The sequence below is a fragment of the Leucoraja erinacea genome, chromosome 9 (assembly GCF_028641065.1).
Source record: "Leucoraja erinacea ecotype New England chromosome 9, Leri_hhj_1, whole genome shotgun sequence".
NCBI classification, from domain to species: Eukaryota; Metazoa; Chordata; class Chondrichthyes; order Rajiformes; family Rajidae; genus Leucoraja; species Leucoraja erinaceus.
Window position 1 is genome coordinate 42,264,291 of NC_073385.1, and position 13,647 is coordinate 42,277,937.

The 13,647-nt window shown below is 47.6% G+C and overlaps 1 protein-coding gene across 2 annotated transcripts in view; it reads left to right on the forward strand.

Moving 5' to 3' along the window:
* Nucleotides 1–2,740: 2,740 nt before the first annotated feature.
* Nucleotides 2,741–13,647, forward strand: part of prkd1 (protein kinase D1) — a 170,521-nt gene continuing 159,614 nt past the window's right edge. For both annotated transcript variants that reach the window (XM_055640673.1, XM_055640674.1), the window contains exon 1: nt 2,741–3,018. In XM_055640673.1, the coding sequence (XP_055496648.1) occupies nt 2,752–3,018 (267 nt within the window). In that variant the 5' untranslated portion in view covers nt 2,741–2,751. The remainder of the gene's footprint in view (nt 3,019–13,647) is intronic.

Consider the following 13,647-nt stretch of genomic DNA (forward strand, 5'->3'; position numbering starts at 1 on the left):
GGTGCCTTTATTCAGCTGAAACATTAAAACAAAGTCTTCCCTGCTCTCAGCTACAAAGCTCCAAGGTCTCAATACAGCAGCAGCCCAGGCTGGAAGCAAGCGACTGGGGTGAAAAGTGTTTTTGTTGCATGCTAACCAGACAGGGGAAAGATTATACATGATTACAATCAAGCCATCCTCAGTGTGCAGATACATGATAAAATGGATAACGTTAAGTGCAAGATAAAGGTCAGTAAAGTCCAATTAAAGAGGTCTTCAATGAGGTAGCTGTTAGCTCAGGACCGCTCTCTAATTGATGGTAGGATGGTTCAGTTGCCTGATAACAGCTGGGAATAAACTGTCCCTGAATCTGGAGGTGTGTGTTTTCACACTGCTGTGCCACTGCCTGATGGTAGAGGGGAGAAGAGCGAGTGACTGGGGTGAGACTTGTTCTTGATTACAGTATGCTGGTGGCCTTGCCAAGGCAGCGTGAAGTGTAGATGGAGTCAGTGTGATGGTCTGGGCTGGGTCACCTGTGGACACAAGCAACTGCAGATGCTGGACAAAGTTATATTGTTTACAGAATACCATGTTTACATATTCTGTTGTGCTGCTGCAAGTAAGAATTGCATTGTTCTGTCTGGGACATATGCCAATAAAACACTCTTGACTCACTGAAGTTATGTAGAACCAAGGATCTGCAGATGCTGGTTTACACAAAAGGACACAAAGTGTTGGAGTAACTCGGCGGGTCAGGCAGCATCTCTTGAGAACATGGATAGGTGATGTTTTGGGTTGGGACCCTTCTTCAGAAATAAATCAATGTTGATTGTGGCTCAGTCCCGGGCTCCCATATCAATTGCCCAGACCACAAACCTTTTTTTAAAATCCAAAATAAACTTTAATCAGAATGATATATATACAAAGCAGGAACTGTGCTAAATTCTTCCAACATTCTCAGCGGCTTTGCATACATTCATTAGCATATTTAGTAATGTTCACAAAAACCATCATTATACCAGGCAAAATGCTGGAGTAACTCACCGGGTCAGGCAGCATCAGTGGAGAAAATGAAATAGGTGATGTTTCGGGTCGAGACTCTTCTTCAGACTGAGAGTCAGTGGAGAGGGAAACTAGAGGTGTGAAAAGGTACAGACCAAATCAGAGGCAGTACCAATGACCAAAGAAAGGTGGAGCCCACAATGGTCCATTATTGGCTGTGGAGGAGGTGATAACAAATGGATATGTGGATGCAAATAATGAAACTAGCAGGACGACTAGGGTGGGAGTAAGGGCCGGTTTGTTTTGGAACTTTTCATATCTAGTTTTCCTCTCCCCTGACTCTTAGTCTGAAGAAGGGCTTCTGCCTGAAAGTCACCTATTCCTTTTCTCCAGAGATTCTGCCTGATACGCTGTTACTCCAGCATTTTGTGCCTGTCTTCGCTTGGGTCACTGAGAGTGAGACCTGTGCAGGGCAGACCGCACTCCGAGCCCTGGGTGCAGTGGGAAAGCATCGTTTACACTTCTGTACCCTTGTTGAGAATTGAAGTTTCCCAAGTCGTGGGATGGCAGTTAGGTGCGAGCGCCAGCGCTGCTTTTATTGCTCAATGCAACAATTTGAGAATATTTATAAGAATAGTAATTAAGATAATAGTTTTTCTGAATAAAAGCAGAAGGGGGCGGAACTGCCTTAGTGAATCGCCTGCAGAATGACAGTTGACGAAATGCATGCGAGAAATGCTGATTACAACCTTACACCACCCCACTCCTGCCCCCTGGATTTGCAATGCGAAAAGAGAGAGAGAGAGAGGGAGTGACGCGCAATGTAAAGGCGACAATTAAAGAGGGGAAGCTCTCCGACTTCGCCCAGGCAGGGAGTGTGACCGGAGCGCTCTCCCCGGGTGAAGAGCGTCTGAGCCCAGAAACTGTTCACTCCGACCATCCGATTGTCTCCAGAAGTGAAGAGCGGAGCAACATTCCGAGAGAGGGAAGGGGGTAAGAGATAGAGAGAGGGGGTGAGAGATAGAGAGAGGGGGTAAAGAAAGAGGAAGAGGGAGAAAGAAAGATAGCGAGAAGAGAGGAAGAGAGGGAAGAAGAGAGAGGAAGAAAGAAAAATAGGGAGAAAGAGGGAGGGAGTGAAAGAAAGAGTGAAAGAGAGGGGGCGGGGGAGGGGGAGATAACGTGAGAGAGAGAGAGAGAGAGAGAGAGAGAGAGATGAAGAAGAAAGAAAGAGAAAGTGTAGTTTCGTGACAGGGACTAAAAAGAGAGATGATCACGCCGGAGTAACAGAGCCGGAGTTAGAGAGACAGTTAAACAGCGACAGAGACGTATTGAAAAAGTTAACAGGACCAAGGGAGACAGAAAGTCCATAGACACTCAGACAGAGAGAGGCAGACAGGGAGAGGCAGACAGGGAGAGGCAGACAGAGAGAGGCAGACAGAGAGAGACTCTTGGAGGGAAAGCGAGTCACGGACGTACAACCAGTCGGACAGTTGTGGGGAGAGAAAGTGAGTGAGTGAAGGAGAGGGTTGGATTGGCTCCCGTCCTATGGGAGCGCTGGTAGGGAGGCGGCAGACAGTAGCGGGTCGTCGCCGGTGGCTGGTGGCCGGTGCTGGGCGGCCGCGGGCTCGTAGCCCTCTCCCTGTCCCTGTCCCGGTCCCTGTCCCCCTCACCGGCCGGTAGCGGAGTGCGGGCAAGAGTTGACAGGGAGGGTGTCAGGGAGAGAGAGAGCGGGACAGGGAGGGGGTGAGGGTGTGGGGCAGGGACAGGGGCATGGACAGAGAGAGGGAGTGGGACATGGACAGGGCGAGGGAGCGGGACAGGGCGCCGCTGCTGCTCGCACTGGACGGTCCGATGAAGGCGAGGGCTGCGAGCCCCGGCTCCCCCCCGTCGCCCAGCCCGGCAACGCGGCGCCTCTCCGGCCACGGCATCCCCTTCCACATCCAGATCGGTCTGAGCCGGGAACCCGTCGTCCTCGACTGCAGCGACTTCTCCCTCGCACATGTCCGCGAAATGGCTTGCTCCATCGTGGACCAGAAGGTAACGGGACAAGGCTGGACTGGGGGGGATAGAAGGAGGGGAGAGAGGGACAGAAAGGAAGGAGATATTAGGGAGGGGCAGGTGAGAACAAGGTGGAGAACAGTGGAGCAAATGGGAGAGATACGGTATGGAGAGATACATGGATAGAGAAGTAATGGGGAGGGAGATTAGAGAGAAAGGATGGAGAGGGAGGAGGGGAGGGAGAGAATGGAAGTGGAGATTGTAGTGGACACAAAGAAGTGGAGTGAAGGGTGAGGAGAGTTTGTATTGCAGACATGCAGATGGGGTGGGGAATGGAAGGTGAGAGTTAGGAGAGGGTGTAGGAGGGGAAAGGGTCATTGGTCATTGAGCAGGGGGGGGGGGGGGTGCTGTGGAGAGGGAGAGTGGGGGTAATTGAGAGGTGTGGGGGCAGGGCAGGTTTGTGCAGAGGAGGGAGAAGATAAAGCTGTGGCAGGTAAATGGAGTGGAGTTAAAGGGGGAGAGCAGAGGGTGAGGAAGGGAGCAGGGGGACTGAGCCAAGGAGAATTTCAAGGGTAAAATGTTGACTGGTGAGCAAGATGGGAGGGGAGCGGGAAGTGATGATTGAGGGAGGTGAGGAATTTTGGGAAGGGGACGAGAAGGAGAGTGGAGGCAAGGGGAAGTGGGATGGGGTTGAGAGTAGGTCGTGGGATGTGGTAGATAGAGTGGGATGCAATTGGGAATTTGTAGAGGAGAGATGGGGAAGGGCAGCACGGTGGGCGGCTTCTGGGAAATGTGAGGGGGGATTGGCAAAGAACTAGTGAGAGTGGCATGGAGTGAAGGCAGGTGCAATGAGGAGGGGCAAGGATGAGGGCGTAGGGTTGGGAGGAGTGAAGAAGGGGTGTTGAGAGGAGTGGCCAACAGGGAGGGGAGGGGTGGATGGATGGAGGGAGGAGAAAGAAAGGGGAGCAAGCGGTGAAAAACAGAAAGGGGGGGGGGGGGGGGGGGGTGAGAAAGGAGGAATGAACTCCTGGAATAAGGCTGATCTTTTAAGATTGCATCCGTTTTTCTGTATCATTGAGAATGTAGTTTGCGGGGTAGTTTGCTGCATGTGCTGAGGTTATTGTCAGAGTTGAGACCTGCAACTGTATGCTGTTTGTGCTATGAATTCCAGTCATACAGGCCCGATGAACACTGTGAAGTGGGCGCCGTGTGCACCACCCGGCCTGTGGCTCCATGCTTACTGGTTTATTCTATTTACCGACCTGTTGGCAAGTTCGTAACAACGGCTACATTTTCAACGATAGACACAAAGTGCTGAAATAACTTAGTGAATCAGGCAGCTGGAGAAAAAGTATGGGTGACGTTTTTAGTTGGGACCTTTCTTCAGACTGAAAAGTATCCCGACTCAAACGTCATCCATCCTTTTTCTCAAGAGATGCTGCTTGACCTGCTGGGTTACTCCAGAACGAAGAATTTAGAGGGGGCCTTATTGAAACATGTAAGATTATTAAGGGATTGGACACACTAGAGGCAGGAAACATATTCCCAATGCTGGGGGAGTCCAGAACCAGGGCCACGGTTTGAGAATAATGGGTTTGAACGGAGTTGAGGAAAAACATTTAGAACGGAGTTGAGGAAAAACATTTTCGCCCAGAGTTTTGTGAATCTGTGGAATTCTCCGCCTAAAAGGCAGTGGAGACCAATTATCTGGATGCTTTCAAGAGAGAGTTAGATAGGGCTCTTAAAGATAGTGGAGTCAAGTGATATGGGGAGCAGGCAGGAACGGGGTACTAATTGTGGATGATCAGCCATGATCACAGTGAATGGCGGTGCTGGCTCAAAGGGCCGAATGGCCTACTCCTGCACCTTTTGTCTATTGTCTATTGACTTTGTGTCTATCTCCTCTAAACCTATCCTATCCATCTACCTGTCCAAAAGTCTTTTAAATGTTATGATAGTACCTGCCCCAACTTTATTAAGAGTTAAAGCAGACGTTCAGGGCTGAATGGCCCACTCCTGTGTTTATATATTTGTATGTTTGCAAGGATAGAACCCCACATTTCATCCCAAAACACCTGGAGAAACCTGATTGCATTGGTCAGTGTTTGGGAGGCAATGTGGCACAGCTGGTGGAGCCGCTGCCTCACAGCACCAGATTCCCGGGTTCGATCCTGACCTTGGGTTCTGTCTGTGTGGTGTTTGCATGTTCTCCCTGTGACTGCAGTGGGATTCCTCTGGGTGCTCCGGTTTGCTCCTGAATGTATCATTTCATATTTCTCGTTTCCCTCTCCCTTGACTCTCAGTCTGAGGAAGGGTCTTGATCAGAAACGTCACTTGTTCTTTGCTGCCTGACCCGTTAAGTTACTCCACTCCACCTCGTCAACCTGTGGCTGCTGATCTGCCAGTCATTGAGAATGATTGAATTACACATTTCGCCCAACTGTCTGCTGTTAAAAGAATGGGTGAAACTAGACGCACAACAGAGTTTCATCATTATACACTCACTGGGTCACTGTAGAAAAATAATTTCAGAGATGTACTGTTTCATCCAACTGTGTAACAAAAATCGCATTTGGTTAAAGCAAGCAAGCAAGTAAAAATCGAATGCATCTGAACTTGATCCGGTCTGGCTACTTTGAACCAGAGGTGTTTGAGCTGGGGATGGGATTTAGTGCCAAGAACATACATATAATATTCGAATGAAGAATTGACAGGTAGTTTGTTATGTAAGAATTGATAGCATTTATATTTTTATCTCAAAAAAGATACACTTTTTTTACTTGTGCACCTCAGTGGATCCTGTAGCATCTATGGAGAACATGGATAGGGGCGTTTTTGTAAACTAGTATCTACAATTCATTGTTTCTACTTTTTCTCCAGCCTTGTTTTGTTGTACAACACCATTAGAACACCATTGAGATTGACAGCAGTAGTCAGCAGCTTGCATGCAAGGCAGAATGTAGAAACAAAGAAATGCAGATGCTGGCTTAGGAAAAAAGACACAAAGTGCTGGAGGAACTCTGGGTCAGGCAGCATCTCTGGAGATCATGGATAGATGATGTTTTGGGTCGGGACCCTTCTTTAGACTTGAGTGATGTTTCAGATTGGGAAGTCTGAAGAAAGGTCCCAACCTGAAACGTTACCTGTCCATGTTCTCTAGAGATGCTGCCTGACCTGCTGAGTTACTCCGGCACTTTGTGTCTTTTTTTGCATGTAAACCATGAGGTGCTTTGTTAGATAAATAGAAACATATGCTGCTCCTATGACTTATGAACTTATGAAGTTCTGTTCCCTGGCCAACTGACTGATTATTATGTTGCTCAATTATGACGTGTGTAGCCCTCATTTCAATATACAGAACTCCCCGACTTATGTAATAGGGGGGTTGCACGTCAGGTCACTGGGTCATAGGGCTTGATGCACAGAGCCGCACAATCCATCTGGAGGACTTCCGTCACTTCCGGTATATGTTATTAATGCAAGAAACGCGTACTTTGTTAATTCCTCATTGTCCCAAGGAATTGTCCCCTCTGCTTTCAAAACTGCTGCTGTCACACCAATCTTAAAGAAACCTGGTCTTGATCCCTCCTCTCTCATTAACTACCGCCCAATCTCAAACCTCCCCATTCTTTCAAAAACCCTGGAGCGTATCGTCGCGTCACAACTTCATTCCCACCTCCTCGCGTATAACCTACTTGAACCCCTCCAATCTGGATTTCGCCCCCCCCATAGCACAGAAACTGCTCTCCTCAAAGTCCTCAACGACCTCCTCATCTCTGCTGACACTGGTTCCCTCAACATCCTCATCCTCCTCGACCTGAGCGCAGCCTTCGATACCGTGAACCATAACATCCTGCTTACCAGACTTAGAGACCTTGGCTTTGAAGGTTCTGCACTCAGCTGGCTCCGTTCCTACCTTTCCAACCAATCCCACTTCATCTCTCTCCATAACCACACCTCTGCTACAGCCACTGTCACTCAAGGCGATCCCCAAGGCTATGTTCTCGGTCCCCTCCTCTTCATCATCTACATCCTCCCCCTTGGTCATATACTCCGTCACTTCAAACTGGACTTCCATTGCTATGCTGATGGCACCCAGATCTATCTCAGCACCAAGTCCCCCCACCACCCCATCTCCCATATCAACTCCTGCCTGTCAGCCATCAAATCTTGGATGCAACTCAACTTCCTTAAATTAAACAGTAACAAAACAGAATTTCTCCTTATTGGCTCCAAATCAGCACTTACCAAAATTAACAACCCCACTCTCACTATTGACGGCACCACTGTCTCCCCATCTCCTCAGGCCCGCAACCTTGGCGTGATCTTTAACTCAACCCTCTCCCTTGAGCCTCACATCCGCCATGTTGTCAAAACATCATTTTTTCACCTCCGCAACATTGCCAAAATCAGACCCTCTCTCACACCCCCCGCTGCTGAAAGACTCATCCATGCCTTCATCTCCTCCCGACTAGACTACTGTAACTCTCTTCTCTTTGGCATCAATTCCAGCAACATCAACCGACTCCAACTGGTCCAGAATGCAGCCACCCGACTCGTTACCCACACCAAATCCTGGCACCACATCACCCCAATCCTCAAACAACTTCACTGGCTTCCCTTTTCCCACCGGTTCATCTACAAAATCCTGGTCCTCACCTACAAAGCCCTCAACCACTTGCCCCCCCCCCTTATCTCACTGACCTCCTCTCCCCCTACCAACCCTCACGGTCCCTCAGATCCATTTCAGCCGGTCTCCTCCCCATTCTGAAATCCAACCTCTGCACTTTTGGAGACAGAGCCTTCTCCAGGGCAGCTCCCAGGCTCTGGAACTCCCTCCCACAATTGATCCGAAGTTCTGAGTCCCTCACCATCTTCCAGTCCCGCCTCAAGACCCATCTCTTCACCTCTGCATACCCTTAGTCCCATGTCCCCCTCCCCTCTGTCTTACTGCACTATTTTGTTTTGTTCTTGACTCACCATGTAAAGCGACTTTGTCCTTGAAAAGCGATATACAAATAAAATGTATTATTATTATTATTACTTTCCTACCTGTTAAAAACTGCCAAAATGTTGAATTTTTACGCTGAAAAAAATTGTGGAAGTCGGGGTGATTGTGGGAGACATGAACCCAACTTTAGAATTCTAAAAGTGAAGCGAAATGAAGGTAAAGAGAAGCAAGAGCTGAAGGGACTACAGCAGCTAAAGTTCTTGGTAAACATTGGCTGTGCAGATATCGTAATTGAAAATATTGGGAATTATTGCGTTTGCTCACTGCATTTCATCAACAGTAAGGCATTATTTGTGTTTTTTCTTGATTCCTTTAGTATCTAAAAAGTCTCTGAAGTGATCAATCTGGCTGTAATTTTTTCTTCAGATGCGTTTTCATTTTGTATGTAAAAACCCACTTGAGAACCATGGGCGATTTAAAAAAATTAACAGCCAGATTTATTACTTCTGAAACTTTTTAGATGCCAAAGGAATCAAGAAAAACACAAATAATGCCTTAGTTGATGAAATGCAGTGAGCAAACGGCCAATGTTCGCCAAGCACTCTGGCTGTTGTTGTCCCTTCAGCTCTCACTTCTATCTACCGTCATTTCTCCTCACTTTTGGAATTCTGAAGTAGGCTAAATGTCTCACACGCTTATCCCGATTTCCATAATTATTTACAGCGCAAAAATTGACATTTTCGGCGGGTTTTAACGGGCCCGCTACGCTGGAAACAATGGTAAGTGCCTACCTGCAGTTCATCGCATGTACTCCATTTGGAGTAGCGTAGCAACAGTACGGGTCATGGGTCGTGACCCGACTGCCGTGAAACCTCCCTATGGGTGACTTATGTAGACTCGAACTTCCGGAAGCAATTCATGAAATCCACTGCTTTATTTCTGTGTTGTGCGTTTCAGTAGCAGAGCACTATTGCCATTGGATGCTACAGCTTCCGCAAGCCAGTCCACTGTTATGGTGGATGCTCTCATGTGGCCTCCGCAGGAGCTCCCATGTTGTCTGATTATGACACTTGGATTGATAGGTTGAATGGAAGATAAAAGGACAAATTATTTTAGTAAAATACACGAGGAATGGGTCGAGGTGATATGTTTGGAAACGGAAGTTCCCATTGGAGACCATTGGAAACATTATTCCCTTTAATCTGCATCTGTGGACGGCTTTATTACTAGACCAGGTGCGAACCCGTTGAGCCCGTTCCCCAAGGCTATATTCCACCACTGACCCATAGCCCCCAACTGCGCAGGCACGGCTGAGGGGTTCCCATTGCGACGCCTGGGATCTCCCTCGTGAAGCGAGTCTCCCCCAACCATGCCTCGCATCCCTCTTCCTACCCCTATCATCCTCCATACCCCCTCATTGCCCAGTACTCCCTCCCCCTCCTCTTCATCCTCCCTCTTCTTTCCCCTCATCTCCTCCCCTCCCTACCTCTCCCATTCCCCCCCTCCTCTCCCTCTATCCCCCCCCTCCCCCCCACTCTCCCTCCTCACCTCCCCCTCCTCACCTCCCCCACTTCCCTCTCCCTCTCCCCTCCCTACCCCCCTCCTCTCCTTCTATCCCCCTGCTCCCCACTCCTCACCGCCCCCTATCCCATCCTTCCACAATGAAAATCGCAATGTAAATGTAGATTCGGGATCCCATTGTGACGTCAAAATCGTGTTTTTTCTTTAAAATAACCTAAACGCAATGTTAGCTGTTAATGAAAATGGAAGAATTTGATTAAAACTGAGTTTTTTTGAAAATCGCGATTATAAAAATGTTAATTAGAATCGGGATCCCATTGTGATGACGTCGAACGCAGCTGACGGGCAGGGCAAGTGGAAACGTGGTTTGAAAAGTGATTTTTGTAAAGTTGAAAGTGTCAATAATGTAAAATATACCCTTAATCTGAACAAAACTAGTTTCTTTTACATCCCTGGACAATGGTAAGTTCTAGTAATATAGATAGATTGTCTTTCTGCCGACTAGATAGCATGCAACAAAAAAGGTTCTTCCTTGTACCTTTGTATGCATGCCAATAAACTAAAGTAAACTAATCATGCAGCAACTTTTATTTACCTCTCTGCATAATGTTTAAAATGCTAATTAAAAATTGCGCTCTCTATTTCCTGGCACATGATCTGTGAGGATTCTTGAAGTGATTGTTATCTCCGCTGGCTTGATGATACGTAGCTCTTGGGGAGGTGAAAAATCCTTTTGAGCTGGCACTTGATAAGGCTTAGGAAGTTTGGCATGTCCTTTAAAACACTCATCGACTTCTACAGATGCGCCATAGAAAGCATTTTATCGGGATGCATCACAGCTTGGTTTGGGAACAGCTCCATCCAGGACCATAAGAAATTGCAGCAAATTGTGGACGCAGCCCCAGGCCATCACACAAACCAACCTCCCTTCTATTGATTCCATTTATACCTCACGCTACCTTGACAAGGCCAGCAGCATAATCAAGGACGAGTCGCACCCTGGCCACTCCCTCTTCTCCCCTCTCGCAACAGGCAAAAGGTATAGAAGTGTGAAAACGCACACCACCAGATTCAGGGACTGTTCTTCCCAGCTGTTATCAGGCAACGGAACCATCCTCCACAACCAGAGAGCAGTGCTGAACTCGATCTCTGATGTCCCTCGGACTATCCTTGACCGGTCTTTGCTGGCTTTATCTTGCACTAAATGTTGTTCCCTTATCACATATCTATACACTGTAAATGGATTGATTGTAATCATGTATTGTCTTTCTGCTGAATAGCATGCCATAAAAAGCTTTTCACTGTACCTCGGGACACGTGACAATAAACTAAACTGAACTAGTGGCAGGAATCAGGTTGTGGCAGGTCGCTGCCCATTCCTTCTGGGAAGCATTATTAAGGTCGATGTAATGCTGTTCTCCTTTGTTTCTGATAGTAACCACTTGGCCATTGAATAGTGATGCTGCAAATCAGTAACATCACAGTGCACCCTCAGCAAAATAGGCCCAAACAGAGAGAACAGATTTCTAATGACGTGCCTCTTTAGCATAACTTATGACCATCTGAAATGATGATCATTGGTCCAAAATGTGGAAGGATCTTGGTATTGGGCGTAAATCTACATGAGGCACAGCCTCAAAAAGGTAGCCAGAGTCATCAAAGAGCCACATTACCCTGGCTATGCTCTCATTTCACTCCTGCCTTTGGGAAGAAGATGGAAACAAACATCCAGATTCAGGAACACGTTCTTCCCTACAACCATCAGGCTATTTAACATTACATGCTCCAAATAAGCTCTGGACTACATAGACTTGGGGGCATTGGGTTTATCTTTTTGCACTATTATTGTTTGTTTTATGTGTATGTATATATATATATATATAGCATTATGCTGCTTGATGAGGGAACTGTAAGTAGCTTTGGCCAACTAACAAATTTGCGACCAATAATTAATTGATTTTATGCGTTCCTAAGATGTTGCTACACATCACGCAGGTGAAATGTTTATCTACATGACAATTGCTACAACAATTCATTGCGTGTGAAACACTTCCAGGCATTTGAGAGAACCAACTTATGAATATAATCAATCATTTTGGCTGTTGCTATGGATTTGTCAAAGAAATGTCCTGCAAAATGAAACTCCCTGCTTCAATTAAGTTTAAAATCTGAAGGATATTATTTATCTTACTAAAATTGCATAACATAATTTAATGAAGAAAAACACTTGCATATATCGATGTCAAGCCATTATTGGAATTTTGAGACACAGGGAACTGAAGATGCTGGATAATTGCATAGAACACAAAGTGCAGGCCAGGCAGCATTTCTGGAGGACATGGATAGGTGACGTTTTGGGTCGGCACCCTTCTTCAGACTGAAATTTTGAGCAGTTAACTAGGAAATCACAAGGTTTGAAAAAAAAGTGCTCTCTCAGGAGATCTGTTGCATTATATTGAACCATAGGTAGACAAAAATGCAGGAGAAACTCAGCAGGTGAGGCAGCATCTATGGAGCAAAGGAAATAGGCAATGTTTCGGGTCGAGACCCTTCTTCAGACTAATGTGAGGTGGGGGGGGGGGGGATGAAGAAAGGCAGAGGCGGGGATAGTGGGCTGAGGGAGAGCTGGGAAGGGGAGGAGAAAACAGGGACTACCTGAAATTACCAATGTTCATACCACTGGGGTGTAAACTACCCAAGTGAAATATGAGGTGCTGCTCCTCCAATTTACGGTGCTCCTCACTCTGTCCATGGAGGAGGCCCAAGACAGAAAGGACGGATTCGGAATGGGAGGGGGAGTTGAAGTGCTGAGCCACCGGGAGATCAGGTAGGTTAATCCGAACCAAGCGGAGGTGTTGGGCGAAGCGATCGCCAAGCCTACGCTTGGTCTCACCGATCTAGAGCAGCTGATATCTAGAGCAGCGGATGCAATAGATGAGGTTGGAGGAGGTGCAGGTGAACCTCTGCCGCACCTGGAAAGACTGCTTGGGTCCTTGAATGGAGTCAAGGGGGGAGGTAAAGTGACAAGTGTAGCATTTCCTGCGGTTGCAAGGGAAAGTGCCAGGAGAGAGGGTGGTTTGGGTGGGTCACTGCACAGCCATTGCTGAACTTGTACTTGCTGAAAGTAAATCAATTAAATTGATTTCCGGATGGAAACAAGTTCTAATTACAAAATGCTGAACTGAACGATGCAATTGAGTATTTACCATTGTCTAATCAAAAACAATTGATTGTATAAGGTACACAGGCTTAGGCTGGATAATATTTATGAATGGAGATTGTTTTACTGTATTTAGGGATACAGCATGGAAACAGGCCCTTCAGCCCACTGAGTGCTGGCCATCCATCCCCCATTCACAGCAGTTCTCTGTTATCCCACTTTCACATTCTACACCAGGAACAAATTACAGAAGCCAATTAGCCGACAAACCTGGATGTTTTTGGAATGTGAGAGGAAACCGGAGCATCCGGAGGACCAACATGGTCACAGGAAGAACGTGCAAACTCTGCACAGACGGCACTCAAGATCCGGATTGAACCCGGGTATCTGGCGCTGTGAGGCAGCAGATCTACTGCTGTGCCATCTTGTTGACATTTGATGCTAACACACGCTACCTCTCTGCAAAGGCAGATACTTGTGATGATATTTATCTGCTGCGATCTTAATGAATAGCAGTGCAGGCACAAGGGACTTCTTTTTTTGTTCAGCTCGGTGCAGGCCTGAGCTATAGGGAGTGGTTGGGCAGCCTAGGTCTTTATTCCTTGGAGTGCAGAAGGATGAGGGGTGACCTTACAGAGGTGTACAAGATCATGGTGGAAATAAATACGGTGAATGTATAGGGGAATCAAGAGCCGGAGGAGACAGGTTTAAGGTGAGAGGAGGTGCTGCACGCAGAATAGGCCTTCCCGAGCTGCCGTGGCCGCAGAACCAGGAAGCCGCTGGAGGACCCGACCCGAAGGCCTGGCAGATGGAGCAGAGGACCCGGCCCAAGGAGCTGAGGCTCCGCTGACCGCGGAACCAAGAGGGAGCCGCTGGAGGCATCGGATGCGCGGAGCAAGGGCCAGTAGGAGGGTGAACCAGGGTAATGCTTCCAACACCATCAAAGTCAGCTGCAAGAAATGCCCCTGGGACACAGAGACGGCCGTGCGAGGGGAGAAACTTTGGTTCGCGGGCCATTCCGTTCGAGGGAAATGGA